This window comes from Aythya fuligula, chromosome 7 (genome assembly GCF_009819795.1).
Source record: "Aythya fuligula isolate bAytFul2 chromosome 7, bAytFul2.pri, whole genome shotgun sequence".
In the NCBI taxonomy this organism is placed as follows: Eukaryota; Metazoa; Chordata; class Aves; order Anseriformes; family Anatidae; genus Aythya; species Aythya fuligula.
The window spans coordinates 17,272,738-17,293,298 of NC_045565.1; the positions used below are offsets into that span (position 1 = coordinate 17,272,738).

The window sequence follows — 20,561 nt, forward strand, 5'->3', positions numbered from 1 at the left end:
TCATCCAGAAAAAAATCAAGTTACTAACTTTCCATGCTGTACTTCAGATTGACACAGAATGAAGATTAAACAGAAAGCAGAAGTGCCATTTTAAGCAGAGAGGACTGTTGCTGGCACCCAGTAGCTGTAGTGATTGAAACAAATTATACTTGAAGAACTTAAACCCTCTCAGAATACATTTCTAACTAGAAAGCTAAAGCTATGACTCATAATTGTATTTTGATTAAGAAGTAGTTTTCTTGTGTCTACAGCGGTGTTTAAATTCTCCATTAAAATGACTCACCATGGTTCCAAATGGTATAGCTCTTGAAGCATGATAATAGATGGCAATGAAGTTAATGAAGAAGGCAGTTCCACACACCATTGCCGGAATAAGGAAAGCTCCAATGAACATCTGCTTTATCCATCGCCTTCCTGTAAGAAGGAACATTCCAATGGAATTGGTAACTTTTTAAACAAAATACCAGCAAGCTCTCCAGAATTCAGGTGTTTATTTCCTCTCTCCCAAAAGATAAAAAAAAAAAAAGTAACAACATAAAAGGATACAAAAGCCAAGATTCAACTAACAGTTTTAATTGGCTCTTGGAAATTAGCAAGATGCAGCACATTAATCAATTTATTAGGCCAGGTGAAAAGACAAGAGGAAGAGATAGTGTGATCACTTTCTGGCTGGGAGCATATGCTGACTAAGCTGGCCAAAGAAACTGCAGTATGAAACCTAAGAGTGTATTCGGGCTACAGATTAGCAGTGACAGAGATAGCAGAACCTGTACGCACCCCAGTATTACAGCAGCACTGAAGTAGAGCTCTGCAGTGCTCTGGGGACAGCTCACTAGTACAACTGCTTTCAGGTAACACCTGCTCCAGGTTGTCTTCACCCAACTGTGCTGACTCCAGACATTCAGGATGCACTAAAGAACTGCCTATCCTTGGTATAAAGCAAAACACCACAGCACTTAACATACAGCAAAACTGAGCTGTGGTATCTTCAACAGTAGAAAAGTTAGAAGGGAAATTATTTCTAAGCCTCAGACATTAAGGAAACAGCAACACTTGCCAGTAGTTATTACCATATCTTGAGCTCTTCGGGGAGCTCTAAACCAAAGCACCTCTTGGGCAATACCTTAAAAATTTTCACTCTGTATTCCCTTCACCTTCTAAGCTCTTAAATACCGTGTATATATATATATATTAATTATGCAGAACATAGATGCACTGAATAGAAAACAGCCAGAAAAAACAGCACACACTTTTCAAGACCATCATATACATTTTCACCATAAGCCAACATTATAGCATTTCACAGTTTATTACATTTGATCTGGAGACAAAATGCAAATCTGGCTCAACTGTAGAGCAAAGTACAACATTTTAGATCAATAACTGATTTACCTACAAATCATTAGGTTGATATATACGACGCATGAATATAGACATCTAACCTCCAAACTCAGAATGGATTTCAGTACAGTTGACATTGAGTACTAACATGTTGTGTTAAGGAGGTACACATTTTTTGCAAACTCACCAGAATTATTTTCCCTAAAGCACTGTAGAAGATAATAGATACTGATTAGCCTCTCATTGCTGCATGGGGAATGGATGAAGCTAGTGGAACTACAAGGATGCCATTAGTCAGAACTCAGAGAGGTATGGTAGGAAGCACTTGAATACACACTGTCCAAATCTGTTATGTCACTTTTGTTGGGTTTCTGTTCTCTACCGATACTCATTTTCTATTTGGTATGTACAAAGCAGAGCACATACTGAAAAGGAGAAGAATCTTCTTCAAAAAGTTGCTATAAACACTTTTCCCTGCTCATAATTAATGTCCTAGTAGATACTGTACACTCATCCTTTCAGCGTTAGTAAACATAAACCCAACAGTACCCACTGAGGAGGGCTATGTAGCAGTCATCTGGAGATGACGCGAGCTGCTTAACAGCATACGTTACAGAAGAGGGAGAGACTGCACTACTCTCTGGATGTCATGACGCAAGCATAACTATATGAAAGAGTATAACAAGCAATTCATAAAAGATACAACTGCTAATAGCTCTTATTACCTTTAATAGTACTTATTACCTTTAAATTAACCAAATAGTTCAGCTATCTGTAGTTAGAATACACAGACAATATGGAATAGAAAATAACATGAAAGTTATATATTCAAAATATTTTCTACCTTAATGGATTCCATCTGAATGGCCTAACTCCATGAAGATATTCTATACCAGTGTAAATCAGAAAACATTTCCATTTAACAATGTACCAAAAGTGCTGAAACATGAAAACAATTTACCTCCTTGTCTAGCATAAAGACTTCCTCCAAAATATCCATTCACTGGGGATGTTGCAGCATAAACAAATATAGCTGTACTAAGCATTGATCCTCTCCTGCAAGAAGTGATTTAATAAATGAAACAGAAAAGCAAACAGTATTAGAGCGAAATGTAAAGTGCGCAAGTTTAGCTTATTATAAGTTAATAAAAAACTAGTAGTTTCGTGTAATACAAAATTAAAAATCAAGTGTATAAGTTGATGAACCTAAATAAAAATGAGAACTATTTGTATTCAAAGCTTCTGGACAAATCTAATTCAATATGGAAAACAGAGGTGCAGCATACAACATTCTTTCCTAATCTGCATTTAATTTTCAGTGGAATTAAGTACAAAGTCTCAACTCAGACCAAAATACACTTGCATTTTGATTTGCATTAAGAACTATTTAATATTAAGCATAAGATTCAACTACTGTAGATAAAAGTTACTCTTTGCTTAGTATCAAGGCCAATGTTAACAAAAATAGACCAATTCTGAATGATGTTTCTGCCATTCCTCAGAAATTAACTTGTAAGACTGGAAGTGTTCATCTTACAGAAAATTAGAAAACCTGATTTAGAAACTATAATGAAGCCACAAATCAGCATGGAGTAGTCAAATCAGAAGAGTTTAGATATTTTGAAATTATCGCCTCATTAAGTGTTGAAGCACTCATTTTGGCATATCTTCTGAATCTTTACAGGCAAAAGCTAATAATTTTAAATTATAAAAACCATCCCAAAACACATTTTTAAAATGATATCTAAGAATAGCTAGACGTGTTATTCATAAATAGAGCTACTTCCCCACATCCCTCTGCTATCCTTTGGTAGCAAAAAGCAGCAGAAGAATTTCAATTTGCTGTATTATCTCCCCATTAATTGCTCTGAGAGATTCCAGACTATTGGTATCTTGGCTTCTGAAGAAAAATTGCTTCTTTGAGTAAGGCAGGCATCCAGTAATCTCAGTCGTTTTTCATGACTGGAATAAGCAAACTAAGTAAATATACTTCTGGTCACACACACTCTAAAGGGATAGTACAGTAACATTTGTTTGTTAAAAAAATAAACATTTCTATTTAAGAAAACTGATATATTTTGTATTGAAAAAGCTACCGTTTTTCTGTTTTAAAAAGTTAGAGACCAGCTTTAACAGCTCTCCTGATTTAAGCCACTTTGGAAACACACAGAAAAACCCAGAAGATCAAGCACAATTTGAAGTAACATGTAAACACAGGCTACCCATAAAGTGACCAGCTCATCTAAAATTATCTCAAAATTTCTTATTCTCAAAGGTTACTCACTTATGTTTTAAATATTCTAATGGCGAAGTTGCTCAAAATACAATCCAGTATTAATAAATTAGTAGCTGACATGATCAAGTTCCATTGAGAGGCTTTTAGCTGGTATCAGGTGCCTGACTTCTAAGAGTTTTAAAAGACTTGAAGAACATTGATAGGCAATCACTCTTTACTTCTGGTTTACAGCATTTTCCAGCTTGCCCTGCTATTTTCCTCAACATACAAATTCTTTGTATGAGGTTTGGTCAAGTGCTCATTTATACACACAGAACTGAATTCACTAGGAAAGTAATAGAGACCTATTGCAATAAAAGATTAAGTATACATAATTTTTAAAATTATTGTTCCGATGCCTTTTACAATTGCTATTGTTAACGTACAGCTTCACTATAGTGTACAATCATTCTGCAATAGTCTCAATCCCTCTCTTAAAGGGCCAATATGCTGTACAATTTAAAAAGTGTATATAATCCTACCCAGAAATATGACAAATGGCACCAAAAAGAGAATAACACCCTATGAAAAATTAAAATATGCCAAGATACTGACTACAGAGTAGATCTGTAAACATGGCATTAAAAGGCAGCTAAATTCAAAAACAAGAGTTCTCTCTAGTGGTATATCAGAAGTATTACAGCTTGCTAAACCAATGGTTACAGGTGATATATATGCAAGGGAATGGGAAAAAAAACTCATACACAAAAAAAAAAAAAAACACAACAACTTTTCTCCTGTTTCCAAAATCAAAAGCAAGGTAGAAAAGTAGGTGAACCATAATTGGTGTGTTAAATTGAAACTGGAGTACAGCTTGTTTTAAGAAAGTTGCCTCCCGTCAGGACCAAAGACCACCTGCTGTTGGAAACTTTGCATGCAACACTGGCTGAGAAGCATCTAATTCAAAAAATGTAAGAGATTAAATCTCTAGTCCTGAGAGTCGTGTATAAAATTGACCTAATGCATTGTCACAGTAAACTCATACTACAATCTTTACAGAACGGGGAAAAAAAAAGTAACACAGGAAAATGCTGTCACTCCAGATGAAAACAGGAGTGAAACCAAGTACCTTCTAACACTTATTTCCCAAATAATCTACCAGCAATGCTGCAGAGGAGCAAACTACAGTTTCATAATGTCACTTGAAAAAGCTTAACAAAGTTAAAGGAGATCAAGTCATGTGACAATAGTACAAGAAAATGTCACAAAATCTTAAAAGAACTCCCCTAGATACTACTATGGATAATTTGCTAAAAACCCTTGAACACTTTTTCCAGACCAGTTAAGACATTAATTTTTGTAATTATTTTGTTCATTTAATCATTTATATGTGGGAGGCACAGCATAATTACACTTACTCTGTGTATAAATCCTCTATCATTGCAACGACAATGACTATAAGAGACACAGCAAAAATCTGACAACCAGAACCAATAAGCGATGAAAAGATTAGAGGATGACTGGATGGTCTAAAAACGTCTCCATGGACCTGCTTCCACCCATACTCATCACCTAGATCTCTGTCCTAGGAGCAACAACAACAATAAAAAATTAAGTCTAGTCATCACAATCAATGACAAACACACAAGCTAATCACATATTAAAGGTTTGATTTAGTAAAGCAACTTCAAGTGTAAGCATGACTTTCCTTCTAGATTCGATGCATTCAAGCGAGATGTTTACTCTTCAGATGCTTATTAAGATGCTAAAAATTACCATCTAAATGCAGGATGCAGTAAATTCTATTAGATTCCCTCCCTGCCTCCAAAATCTTCTGAAGCGCTTAGAAGTAAAAGCAGGCTTCTATTACACAGTCCGTATGGACCCCATTTAATCTAAGTGTGAGTATGAACATTAACAGAGTAGGAGCATGTTACAAAGAAAACCATTAACAGTTCCAAGACACATGTGGGGAGTTTTCTGTCTACCCAAAGAAAGCCATTTAATTGCAGCTAACACCATAAACATATGAAGAGAAATTAGTAAGCCTGAAATAAAAATGTCAATGCAGATCTTACCATATCATCCATTTCTTCTTCCTTGCTGTATCTTGCATAATCTTTTCTCAAAGTTCTCATTAATATCATAGACACTAGGCCAACCAGAAAGATCACCATCATGAAAGAATTGAAAATTGAAAACCAGTGAATCTACAAAAAGAAAACACATCCTGAAGGTTCAGAACCATAAACGTGTTTCAGATTTGTTCCAATACAGGTATATCACTGATTAACAGAACAGCTTATCAGTACTAGCTAAGTAAGTAACACTAATGTAAGCAACACTGGATTTGCATAGTCCACTTACGCCCCACTAAAACTGGCCTGTGAAACACCACACAAAGCTTTTCAACAGCCAAACTTCCCCATGACCAAGGTACCACAGTTTAGTTGAGCACCAGCAAAGTTTGAACAACTCCATGCATGCTCCCTTGGGCAAAGTAAAGGCAACACAATGTACTGCTGCCTTCCTAAAGAGGTTTGCATTAGGAAAAGGTATGTTCACAATCAGAAAACCAACAAACATTTCCTTTGCACAGGACCAAAGTATGGCCTCTGACAAGCATGCTTTCTATTTTTTATCAAGCTCCAAACAGAATGTAAAACTTCTAATTTTAGCAAGAAGTGTAGCTCAGTATACAACCCTTAAGGAGACTGCAGTAATAGGTTTAAACCATCACAACTGTTATTATCAACTGGTTTGGGCTAATCCTTTTTGCTTTGCATTTACTTCAGTCAGAACTGTACATACCGTAGTTATTCAGTTGTAGTTATTCAACTGACAAGCAGTGGAGTTATACAGCTGTGTCCCTGAAGTTTCATCACTCCTGAGCATGTGAACGTATCTACTTGAATTGCCTAGTATCTGCTGCACACTTGAAGTTTGCACGCAGACATTTACTGAAGCACTAAAGAAAACTGGAGCCACCCTATTTAAGCAACATAGCTGCCATTTAAAACATACATTCTTAGACCTGCCTGTCTTGTTCTTGTTGTCCCAAAACACCTTACCATTAATACAGCAGTCCAGTAGGCTCCAGTCTGCATCAATACACCAGACTAACAAGAATTAAATTTCACAACATCAAGTAAATAGAGGAACATTTCTTTGCCAGCTGCTGAATGGGATGAAAACTTCAGATGTACAGGCCAGAAAGACATGAGGAACAATAAACAGGGGAAATAATTAACCTGAAGATTTTTTTTATTTTATTAAATAACCCTCCATTGCCTAGTAGCTCTATGCCTTATCAACTGAGGTTCTTCAGGTCTGTTCAAAAAGAGTTGTTGTTGCAGTCCTGGATTCTACATAGAAAGCTTCTACATTGCTTACTGTACTTCAACTGAAGTACAAGAGTGCTACTTCAATTAAGTTAATTTTGTAATTCTCAAGCAGTTTACAACACAGCAATATTGAGTTTAAGGAATCCAGCACAATTAAGCTTTTTGTAAAACTGAAAACACGTTGGATGGCCAATGTTTCAATCAAAGAATTAAATTCAAAGTGTTTGTGAAAGATTTTATTCAGAGAGAGTTCCAAAGTTCACTTTATGATTAGGTGTGATTGTTTCAGATTATGTTTTTATATTAAAAAAGTACAGCTTCCCACCTCTGTGCCACCAAATGCCATTTCACAAATGTGCAAAGGGAAAAGGAGGCAGAAGCCAGCTTGCCAGAGCATACAACAGGCAAGCGATTTAAAGAAAAAGTAACCCTAAACCCAAAAATGTTCCTTTCTAAAAATTGCAAACCACCTTTTGGCCTGAAATTCAGAACAGCAAGGTGATGGGTGATTTCAGGATGTTTAACAATACAGTGCGTGATGATATATATCTGCCTCAGTGTAGAAGACAATTCAAACCTAAAATAAGAATGCAATTAAAAAAAAAAAACAACACACCATACAACCAAGACACTGAGGGAATAAATGTAAGGTCCAGAAATAAATTCATCACTGTTTGCTTCAAACTGGTCGCCCTGACTCATTTTCTCCTTAGAAGAACAGTAATGGGAGCAAACATTAAAAAAAAAAAAAAAAAAAAATCCATGACATCTTCTGAACTAACACACCCATTTTAGAGGGTTATTTTGTAAGGTTGTCTTAGAACAGTACATACTCTGTGCTGAAAGAAAGATGGGTCAAGGTACTTGTCAAATCTGTCTTCAAATTTCACATCTGACTTCTTCCATTTCACCTAAAAAGAGAAAAAATTTACACTTGAGAAGCTTGTTATAATATTCAGTTATACCCACATGCAGAAACTCAAAACAAATTTTTTAAATCATCCAGTTTAGATGTTTTTCTGAAGATTGCTTTCTGACTGCAGGCTTCCTTTCTCAACATTTCCACGTACTGACTGGTACAGAAAGAGGCTTGTGGAGAACGTTACCAGTGTTGCAATGAGTGATGAAAACTTCCTCTACTTCTGCTACCCCCATAGCAGGTGAAATCCGTCTTGCTGCTATGCACTGAAACTGGTATTCAATGACATCAGCATCTTGTACTCAAATTCTCTGAGTACAGTGCCAAAGAAAAAAAGAAGCAGTCCAGCAGAAGTGAAGGAGATGAGAAAAATTAAGATTTAAAACAGATGCTAAGAAGAAATAAGAAGGGCATAAACTGAGATACAAGGAGCCTGGATGGAAACTGGATAAAAGGGTTCAAGGTGGACCCAAAAAAGACAGCCATTAAAATTTTGAAAGCTACAAGCTAAAAAGCTGCCACCTAAAATCTTTAAGGCCACATCATTCTGCAAAGTAAACACTTCAATTAGCAATAAACAAGGCTGAAAACAATTGCAAAAGTATACATTTATGGCCATACTATCACAGAGTAGCACCATATATTACTGCTGTCAATTATTCCCTAAGCTCCACAAAGCACTGCTTTGGATTTGGAAGTGTTAACTGTGCTGATGAAGTTGCTAATATGGTACAAAAAGTATTTTTCAGAATCCTTCACTAGGTTGTTTTTATTCAATTTCTAAATGCAATTCCAGAAATTAAATATAAATCTACGCCAGTATTTTTTCAAAAGCATGCTGAGATTAAGAAACATCATGATTTTTATTGTTCATGAAACTAATGCAACTCTGTTTTGCATATTTTAAATACACAATAAGCATCTATCTTTTCTAGAAGATGCTTTCTTACTCACTATAGAAGAAAGCTTACAAGCATAGCTGAATACCCCCATCACTCACCACAGTCCTGTGACATACTAAAACTGAAAGATTATACGCACTCTGGGGTATGATATTAATGTTATCAATTCAAATTACATCATGGTTCAAGATTAACAGCTCAAAACTTTGAGCACTGTTCAGCACTGCTTTAAGTAGACGCCTTTCTCATTACAGCATCTGCCATTAAGTAGCACTGCTTAGATTAAGTCCGCCAGATACAACTCATGAATCAAACACCACACATATGCCAGCCCAGCAACTGTCCAGTGGTGCCAAAAGAGATGAGAAGATAAGTCTTGAGCTCTGTACACCAAAAGTATTTAAAAGAAACATCTAATGCTACTTTAATTACTGACAGCTACTCAGCACTGTCCAGCTCCAAATTAAGTGAGCAAATGGATTTCATGATGCTGGTGGTATTTGAAACAGAAAACTGCAAAAATTCTACTGCCTATTTTGCAGCAGGAACTTAACTCGAGAAAGCACAGATTAAAAACAACTACCTGTGCTTCAAACAGTACAACTTACTCAAAATAAGGCAAATATAATAGCGGCAAGAATATTCTCTGAAATAATCTTATGCTGACATCTACTTCAACATTCTGTAGAAAAATGATGCATTAAGAACTAGTTTCTGTATATGTGTGGTGAACGTGAGAGAAGTAATCCATTAGAGATTTAAGTAATGTCAAATAATCAAGAAAGGGAAAAAAAATAAACCATTATCACAGATCAGCAAACACAATTGATTCATTACCTTTTATCATAACAATTCAATACAAAAGCAGAAGGCTTCAAAGAAAACTTTATAAATAAGGCAATACAAATAAGATAAATTTCTACTGCAACTGCAAAATAAAGTAAGCATTAATACTAACTGCCAGCAAAATACAAAGGTTTATAGTGGGTTTTGCTCCTAGCTCAGAATCCAGCTCAAGTTTATGTTGCAGATGTACCAAACATTAAGGAATTGTGTAGCTTCTTTTGGGTCCTCTACAGTTCTAGACTCCATATCTTTTTGGACATCTTCCTTTCCTACCAAAGCACTTTTCTTCAGACTATAGAAGCTTTGGTAGGTTTGAAGTACTTCAAAAACACTCATTTTACATATACTCTTAATAAACCTACTGAGATTTTTCAGTAATGAAAAAAATATTTGAATTAGTGAAGACACATCTTCCTCTAATATAACTTTACAGCCATACATAGCTGCAGGTACACAAGTAACTATTTTAAAGCTCTTTTACCATGTGAAGTTTCTTATTACACATGCATCACCAGATTACTTACTGAATACGACATCTGGATTTTTGTGTTTGGCACCAGTTTCACCTTTCCTTCACTGGTCAGATTGACATCCACAATTCTATTGCCATTGTAACCAATTTCAAGTTTTTTGTAAGTCCAAAGGTAATAATCTTCCCCGTTTTCATCTGCTTCTCCAACAATACCTGTACAGGAAACGAGTTTAAGCATCTATTACAGGTATGCTTTTCAAAAGTTATGTAATTATGCTTAAAAATACAGATTACAAAAGTTTTGGCAGCTATAAAATAATATTGCTACAGTAAAAAGAGAACACAGAGACCTTATATTCCTTCTATCAACCGCGATTGAAGGTGTGGTCCATGTATTGAAGTCACCTGCAAGAAGCCCTTTGCAGCAGCATTAAAACATCAAAGCACACAGCTACAAACACTGCACAAGCAACAAAAGAATTAGTGACAATTCCTCTGATTTAATAGACTTCTTTATGGACTTCTCACCTGAAGAAGAACTAACTGAACACAAATTTAAATTCTGTGAATATAAGCTAGTCCCAGACTTCCATATTTTTTCATCTCCTTGTTCAGTCTATCCCTTCACTCACTCCCCTTCCTTTTCAGAACTCTGCTTTCATTCTCTGCTCCTTAGTTGATCCCCCAGAACACAGTTTTTGCTCTCACTTGCACACAAGTTTCTGATAGTTTCCCAAAAAACACAGTTCCTAACTACTCTCTCTGTTACTTTCACAAAAAAAAAAAAAAAAATCATTTACTTGAAGATTTTTGGTCACCTCCAATGTTGACCACTGCTCAGAAGCTCCTGAAGCAGAGCTCACTTGTTGTTAGCCATGATTAAGTTATTTTTCAATAATTTACTGCAAAATGAATAATCTACTATAGAAAAATTCCAGAGAATGAAGTACACTGAAAGAAAACAAGCAGTCATTATCTTTAAATGTTAAGAACATCATAGAGAAGATGACATACAAGACGGAAACCCACAATAAAAACACCCAGGATATACAAATACCAGGAGGGGGAGAGAGAGTAAGTAGGTGAAGGACATGAAACAGGTTACAACAAAGAAGCAGGTGTGAAGGAATGGCACTTATGTGTTACATGCACTTTTATTTTTCAAGGAGGTATTTTCTGTTGTATTTTTTACTCATGCTCATCTGTCAGAATTGCCTCGTATATGCCACACGCATGAAGCAGTTTGCCAGTTTGTGCCTATGCCATACAGCCTAACACCTGGCGCACCATCTGTTCCCATGGCAGTATCCAAAACTGCGACACTACAGATCTGCACCGCTTAAAGGACATTCTGATCAACTGCTGCACCTGAAGGAGTGAACTCATACACTGCTCCATATACTTCAGGAGATGTCCTGAAACAGACAAGCCTAGCTACTCCACTGCGGGATAGCAGCACAGGAGAAAATAGAAAACTGATCAGTTTTATCTGAATGCACTTAAAAAGAGTTAGCTGTGCTTTTCACGTCAAAACATAAAGTGCAAGCCTTCAAAAGCCTTCAAAAACCAGTCTGAGGTCATTAATTTAAGTCACCAACTGCTAAGAAAGGTATTTCACACCTGAACATTATTGAAAAGTAGAGTACTCCTTACTGTGTGTTCTGAGGACTTCCTAAGGATAATGTCTAACATTAATGTTTGTGCATATGTCACACTGACTTTGACATTAGTAAGCCTTACTAAGGTGGAAAACCATGAAGAACACACAACATGAATTTAACTCAAGTTTTCAGGAGACAGGAGAGCACTACAAAACTATCTGGATGAGCCCAGAGAAGATGATACCCAGAGCCCATGTGTTTGTAAGCTGTAGCACTAGGAATGACTTCTAGCACATAGAGAGCACAATACTGAAGAACATTAAGAACACCAGATTCACGTTAACATGGATTTTTCAGTTCAGATCATTAAAATCGTAAGTTTGTGGAAAGCTTAGTAAGTATATTTGCTCTTCAGTATTTGAGCTGACAAAAAGAAATCAAAAACAAAACAAGAAAAATTAGTCAAAAAAAGTTTTTGAGACTAGCCACACATGGTTTCGGCTTAGCATCCATCACCCTTGGGCAGTCTAAAGCTGCCGCCAATCTGTGAAAATCTATTGCTTTTTTTCCCCCTCCTTCTGAAAGGTCAAAAACATTTTAAAAAATATTGTAGCAATAACTGTCATTCATGCACACTTTTAAAAAAGCCTTCCAGAAGTTTTACAAGAAGCACAGTAAAGGCTACTGATTAATTAGGACCTTGTCACAGAGCTGTTACACACCCTAGGCAAACCAGCTGAAAAGAACTAAGATGGTACAAGTCCTTCTGTCAGACACTCTAATGTATCTCTTAAATAAAAGAGATAAAAATAAAAAAGTAAGAGACTTCCTGACTAACAGATAAATAAAGCTCTAGCATTTCTGGCTGGGACTCAAGAGTCAGTTACTTTCTAAAAACAACTGAAATTGTAAGGAAGAGCTAAAAAAAGAAACCCAGCTTCTGTCAGAATGGAGAAATGACGGGTAGCATCATTCAGCATACTACTGATCGAAGGACTTCTACTATTAGGTTTAAATTGTATTTTTGTAGGTGTTGTGGGGTTTCATATCTTTCTCGTAACGCAGGCAACAAAAACCTTACTGTAACAGAGTTTTGTGGTGCTTTTCCTTTCCCTTCAGTTTACATCAACAACAGGGAGGTTAGAGTTTGGGATGTTTTGTTGATCACTATTACTGTAAAGTACAAAGTGTAATGTGCAGAGCTTTCTTTACTAGGATTGTGACTAGGTACAGGGGAGTGACAAAAACAGAGAGCTTATGAGACAATGGCAGTAAGGCCACATAAAACTGATACAACACACAAGCACTTCTAGACCAGATTAATAATACTCAGCAAGATCAATTTTAAGAACTGCACAGGAACATATGAAATTAAACTATTCCGTATAACCTCTGACTGCACATGCAAAGCTGTTAAAAGCCACAAGATTACCATATAAGTAAATCAAATAGACCTTGTGTTATTAACACACTGAGGAACTACCAAAATAACACCGAGACAATGTTTTACAGAAGTTGTGATTCGTGTACACGCTAACATGGACCTTATCTTTGACCTATCTAATTATCATTACTTGAACCTTTGAAAGAATTCAACCCTAAGAATTTAGTATTATTAAATCAGTAGCTGAGAAACAAAACTGGCTTTCGCTGCTTGTGTAATTCGTTAGTACTTGTCGCCCATCTTTTCTTTCAAAGCAATAACCCTTTATCTCATTTGTATTATTTGGTTACATAAATTCTACATGCTTGTGAGTTTCTTGTAATGAAGCTTATTCATCGATAACTTCACAAAACCCACTAGCACAGTGGGTTGTCATCCTGTAGCTGCAATCAAGTTGTTAGTGCACATCACTCACCCCATATCGGCAAGTCATCAATATACATCTGGTACCAATAGTGATTTTTGATAGCATACACAAAGGCATCTCTTCTTCCTTTGTCCAAGTCAATTTCACAGTAAGTAGTCTGCATTACATCGTCTGAAAAAAAAATTAAAGCGCTGTTAATGATTTATTAATGAGCTGGCTCAAACCAAACACAAACCAAGCAGATGGAAGAATGGGCACTGCTGGAGTCTTTAACTCCTCTTGGCTATGTTCAAGTAGGTAACAGAAAAGGACATTTAGAACAGAACCATTAAAGCAATTACACGACTGTTCTTGTAATTCTGCCTTTCCATATGAAGAAGCTTCCCACTGACTGGATAAGGAAAGGTTTCAAAGTATCCTTGTGCTATTTTACCTGCACAGGATGAAGATCCATTTGCTGATGGTAGCTTTATCTGGACATATAGATCCTGAGAACACTTACTTTAACAAAAGCTATGAAATTAACAAATAGATAAAACTATAGACGATATTCACTCTCCATTTTAATATTTCCAGGCTCATTGACTGTCCCCATTGGCACTAGGAATACTGTTCATTATAAAGTAAAGTATTTTAAAGTTCTGAGCAATTTCAAGAAGATAGCTTACAGAAAGAAACAAAGCAATCAGGGTAAAGATAGAAGAAAAAAAATACAGAAAACAAAAGTAGGAACAATGCAAAGAACGCACAAGAGGCTGCATTTGGAAATTAAAAAATCCACCCCTTCAAGCCAGAAAGTTATTTTTCAGCGTCTACAAATCAGAAGTAATGCGGTTAACAGCCACATTTTCACACCTTAATCTCCTTTTCAAGAGAAACACAACAAAAGGGCTCATATCTACAAGAACTCTGGCAGCAATGGATTTAGAGATAAAAATAACAGCTGCTTCTACGTGAATGTTTTGCTCTCCAAATAGTAAAAAATAAAGTGAATGTAAACAAATCCCAGCTTCCAGCTCTCTCCTTTGTTATCACTGAGAACTGGGATCTATTCCTAGTAGACAGTATTAATTTGAGCCCCAAATAAAGCTCTATTTGGTATCAAAATTCAGCTTACTCAAGCTCTCCTACACACTACTACAAAGTTTAACAAGAAAACAACCACCTATACAGAAAAAAAACACTGATAAATAGAATATTTCCAACTCAAAATACTATCTCTGATATCAACAATTTGTGAAAACAGAAGTACGGACAGTAACTCTGGTCAAGCAAATCTGATGTACCGCTTGGAGAAGCAAGACAGTAAGAAATCAACCAAGAGCAGTCCTGCACAGTTGGAGTAATTTCCTGTAGCCCTGGAGAAAATAGTGCCACTGGCTATTCTGGAGTAAATGCAACTCCCTCTCCTATTTCCTATGGAAACATTAACATTTTCCATTTTTAGTTCTTCCAAGATGTAAAGAATGCATTCTAAGCCTCATATGTACACTGAAGAAAAAATTGTTTTCCCAAATTGACACATTAGACAAACATTTTACTGCTCTGAAGACATTTAGAAGGCTGGGAACAAAGAGAAAAACAAAATCATTCAAGCCAGCATTCTGAAGCATCTGTGGGTTATGCCTTCAAGATCCATACAGGTACATTCAGGAGAGGAAAGCCACTAAAGCTGGCACTACAGTGGGAAAAGACTTTGAAATCCAGGCCTCAATTTGCATTTATACCACTGTTGAGCTGCATCCTATCCTTTTTGGAGGACGTTAACAAAAAAAAAAAAAAAAAAAAAAAAAAAAAAACACACAACCAAGCCTGTCTTTGGCATTTTTTCACTTTAACAGGTTTTTGAGTCACCTTGACATTAGTCAAAGAACAACAAAAAAAGATAATGCCTACTTTCTGGATTTGTTGCTAAGTAGGGATTAATTTTTTCCATAATACTTGGCATTTTATTTTCCCTCTCTAGCAGCTTCATGCTATAATCAAGTAACACACAGCCCCTTTCTAATGTTCGATCTTATAGGATTCAACAACACAGAGAGGTTCAACACACATGAATTAAAATAGGGTGAAGTTACTTCAAAAATATCAACTGGTAGAGCCTGTTAAATGAAGCACTGCAGAGCATCGGAGCCTGATCTGGGGAAAGCAGTATGGGCCAGGTTATTTTTAAGCAGCTCTCTCTCCTGCCTGTACATTCACCAAAAAGCCACACAAACAGCTGAACCAGCACACAGGAATGGGAGCAAGTGCTACTACTAAAATAAAATCACATGAACTACACACATATATACTCTGTTGAGAGACTTTTCCCATTTTAGCCTGAATACAGCAGCCTTTGTTTGCAGTTATTAACTAAAACAAATCTGGCATTAGATTATAAAACAATGCCAAGTTCTGCCATGGGCTTTCAGACCCTAGGATTTTGCTTTTTTGCTAACTGAAATGAGCCATTCTGCATCTAATCCTGGGGGATGTAAATACTGGGTTTTGCTGCTGTAAAAAAGACTTTGAAATATCGTTTGAAGGGAAATGATGGCACTGATGTCCGACTTAGGCTGCAGATAGCAGCATGTCACCAAAAAGCTGCCTTCCTCCATTTTCATGGATTTTTCCTTCCAGCATCTGGAACACCAAGAAGCCCTCACAGCAATAAAACAATCAGCTGTCCATCAACCATGTTACAAGTTAATCCAGTACACACACGAAAAGCCAGTAGAATTATGCCAAACAACCTCATTTAATTCTTGCAAAACACATGCATGATTTTAACAGCAGACATTTCACTCTCAGCCACACTGTGCAGCCCAGTTCCTCCCGCCTCCCCTAAAACAACTCCTCCAGGAAGCCAGGCAAAGGGAGCGAGGAGAACTGCGCCAGCCGGCAGGAGTGCTGAGCTGTGATTCACAGAGCTGCAGAATCACTTCAGTTGGAAAAGACCTCCATGATCATCAAGTCCAACTGCTCACCTAGCACTGCAAAGACTACCACCAAACCACGTCCCTAAGCACCACAGCCACACCTTTTCAATACCTCCAGGGACAGTGACTGAACTATTTCCCTGGGCAGACTGCCCCAATGCCTCACAACCCTTTCAATGAAGATATTTTTTCCTAATATCCAACCTAAGCCTACCCTGGCACAACTTAAGGGCATTTCTTCTTGTCCTATCACTTGTTGCTTGGGAGAAACCTTTTTTATTTTTAATTACAGGACAGGATTAGACAGCTACACTTAAGCCCACTGGGTGAAATGATTAAATAAAAGTAGCTTAGAAGGGCATTCAGTGGCTGTGGAAGCCAAAGACTACTTCATTGCAACTTTATCAGATCTTAAGTTTTGCCTTTGTTAGATACTTTTTAATCCAACTTATGGTTGTAAGTGAATGTGAAGTTTGGACATGTGAATTGATTATGGAATGTGAAGTTTGAGACAGGTATTGCATAGTACCTACCTCGGGGATACCAAAGAGGTATTTGCAGGTTCATCTGTAGCACAATAACAAAGTTTTACAAGAGAATGAAAGCAAAATGTATTACAAAAGGAGGTACACTTATGCCAGATCTCAAATTTCCCATTAAATCTGATCAATTAGGCTTCATTCAGATGCATAAACTTGACATATAAACCATATAAAGCCTTCTACCTGCCCATCTCCTAGTACACTGAACATCACTCTGAACACCCGCCACATTGTCTAGAGGTGACGCAGAAGAGAAGTTTTGGGAAAGGAGTTCTTACTCAGAAGTACAGTAACTTAATAACATTTCTAAATAAGTGCAAAATTTCAGTATGTTAAAAAAATCCTTTCCCCTTTAAATTCATCTTCTCTAATTGGTAATGTACTAATGGCAATGTCAAACAATAATTTTCTAATTGAAGCTGCTATGAAGGCAATGTTCAATATGTTTAATAATTCACTAGGTCTCAGGTGTAATGTGTACAAGATGTCAATTGAAATGCTTGAATAAAGAACTTGACATATTACATAGAAAACATCATTATTCTAGATTTAACTTGACAAGAGAATTAAGCTAACTAAAACCCTAAAGGTTTATTACAAGGTAAGCGTATGTTGTTAATTTACTTTCTTCACAAAAATACTTATACAGATTTGAGACCTACAATAAAACCCCAACACTGCCCATATTTGTAACCAAAGGGAAATCCAGCTATCCTGTATGGCCACAGGTGTCCTTTCAGATGACATCTGCAAATGCAACAAGGAACACTACTTCATGGATTCCTGGTTACCCTGTAGATCTGTCCCACCAGTCACCACTGTGAGCATACAAGTACAAACCTCCCTTTCTGGCAGGATACATTTCTGCAGAGCCTTGATTTTGCAGCTTCTCATTCTGTTCCAGAAATACTGACAAGCTCCACTGATTCGACTGACAGTTTTATTTATCCAGTCTGTAGTACTTCAGTTACTGACAGCTGCATCCTAAATAATGCTTTGAATGTGATGAGCAAGATGCAGTTTCACATTTACCTGTTACTGCAGTCAAGTCAAACTCTGATGACAAGAAAGGAACTCATTTTTATTTGTTTTTAAATTAAAGTTCAGTCACCTTAGTTCAACTTATTTTTGTGTAAGAAAACAGGTGTTATGTACCTTTCTTCCAACTGTTAAATGGAAGTTACTGAAGCAAGCATCTTAATTTCTTAATTATTGAAGTCTTTTACAGAAGTATTTGAGAATTATTCACAGAAGAATGGATTTGCCTAATGCTTTGCTTCTGCATATTTCTCTCAGAAGTGGCAGAAAACATTCTGGAAAGATAAACCACATAAAATTTCATCCTATAAGGTGGTTAGAAGAGGAGGCAAAAGATGAACTGAAAATTTCATCTGTTTTATCTGTTCTCAGGAAGAACAAGAAGATTGTGCTTCACAAGCCTAACCCAGCCTCACTGCTGCACATACTTGCGATACAGCAGAGGCTCGAGCTTTTTTGCACCTCTGGAGAAGAATTTCTCCAAGCATTTCAGCCAGCTCCTGACACTGAATCAGTCCTTCCCTCAATATTGTCTCAGCACTTCCACTATAAAAACAGACTACTAATTACTACTTCCAGGTCCATAAGGAAAGAGGCAGGCCCAGGACAGACGTGCCAAGCAGTGAGGAGCAGCCCAATCTGCTACAGTACTCCCAGGCTTGCACTGGCAAAAAGTTGATAATGACAGGGGAATAAATTAGTCGTGGCTTTAAATTGGGGGGATAAAATGGTGAAATAAACCTTACTTTGCTTTAGGAATAGGATGGAGAAAGTGCCACCACTCCTAACAGTATTTATGTCTTTTCAGTCTGGTGCTGCATCCAGGGAGTACACTTGTCCCTGAAACAACACAATCTCTTCGCAGAGATGTAGCAATTAGAGGCAGCAAAAAATTAGACATAACCAGCTGTAAAAATAAATATTTATCGTATTCTGTCAACAGAAGCTTTGCTTAATTTTCACAGCCATGTTGAACTGCTGCCAGTTGCCCTCTCTGTTCTTTCCAATTTGTTTCTGAACATATTCTATGAGCTCTGACATGAAAGCTATTTCCCTCACACTGATTAAAGTTTTCAGCAGGCTACAAATCTTGCAGATCAGCAACAGGAATATTTTCTACTGTTTGTGCAGGCACAGTTCAATTCTTGAAGGAAAGATTCAACTCTGAATTCCTTTAATACAGAGATGCAATCACTTATATCTTAAAACTTTTTGAAGTGTTCGTGATTTTAACCAACTTTTACTTTTTTACTTCATTTATCCACCTTATAACACAAGTATAATCAAGTCTCTTATTTTGGAGATGCCAAGTTTTGGATAAAACTTTTGCAACCTACAGAAATTAAGTCCCATGCAAAGACCGAGCAAATGGTCAGCCTTGAGACGTTATGCTTACATTCTCCATCCAGTTAAGCATTGTTGATGCAATGAAGCATAGACTTCAAGGTTAAAAAAAGTATCTAAGATGCATGCACAGACTCCCAAATTGGATTAAATATATAAACGTTACATTCAATATAAACAAAATGAATCTATTGTTACTTATATTGGTACTTATAGCACTGCCAGTTACAGTATTTGGAAAGACTTTGGGTACCAAAGAACACAGACCAGAGAAATTCTGCAGTAGAAGTCTCATTCAATAACACCAAGAAATAGATCTGCAAGAAATTGGAGCCAACGTGATAGCACAGAAGTATTTGCCAAAGGTATTTTAAACAAGACAGTAAACAGACAGACATAATAATTAACTTATTAGAGAAGAACTTTGAGTTCTTGAGTACTTGCTCCTCCTTTCCAATTGCTGAGGGTTTAGAAGTATTCAATGTGACAGAAAAAAATTGCGTTGTCAGAATTGATGATTGCAGAATATTAATTCCAGTAAATATACTTTTCATCACTCATATGCAGAAAGCTTAGTTTAACTCTATAAAACATAATCAGTTATTTCAGAAGCATGCATCTGCTGCAAGCACCTTCCTTAAGGGGCGTTGTAAACTTTGTAAATTGAAAAGCAAACAGGAACAGACAACCTTGCAGGGCATTAGAAGCAACAGTGAGAAAGCCACTCAGTTGCTGGCGACAGCAGACTTCCAGTTCTTCTAACTCAAAAATCAAGTTTTACGGGCTCGTGTTTTTTTTAAAAGCAACTAAATGCGTTTTCAATTGCTTACCTTTAAATTTGATGTCAAGACCACTAAATTCCAATTCAACTCCTTGAAGTGCTTCTCCTAATGTTTCATGGTAATGGCTGATGCTTTTTTTTGATCCCACACAGAAAGGGAGAGAGAAGTACTTGTATGTTTCTTGGCGATTGTGGTAAGGTCCAACTGTATTCATCCATAGAACAACTTCCTCTTTATCTTGATACTGAAAAATAAAGTTATTGAGTTAGATGAGAAGCCCAGCAGCAATAAAGATATTCTAGAATCTCATTCATGTAACTATCAAAGCAGGACACTCGATCACAAGCAATGGTTTCATTTAAAGACAGCTTGGTGTTTTTTTTTTTGGGGGGGGTGACAGAAGTGATAGAACAAGATTTTCAGCCTGCTTTCCTTTAAAAGATTTAGCTGAGAGACTACCCCTGAAGTATCAGAAGAGGGGAA

General features: G+C 36.7%; 1 protein-coding gene across 1 annotated transcript in view; it reads right to left on the reverse strand.

Annotated features, from left to right (window-relative positions):
- Nucleotides 1-20,561, reverse strand: part of LOC116491375 (transmembrane 9 superfamily member 3-like) — a 42,786-nt gene that overhangs the window by 14,275 nt on the left and 7,950 nt on the right. Inside the window, 8 exon segments of the mRNA XM_032191263.1 lie at nt 284-414; nt 2,303-2,397; nt 4,975-5,141; nt 5,635-5,766; nt 7,734-7,811; nt 10,092-10,252; nt 13,500-13,622; nt 20,127-20,322. Coding sequence (XP_032047154.1) covers nt 284-414; nt 2,303-2,397; nt 4,975-5,141; nt 5,635-5,766; nt 7,734-7,811; nt 10,092-10,252; nt 13,500-13,622; nt 20,127-20,322 — 1,083 coding nt within the window.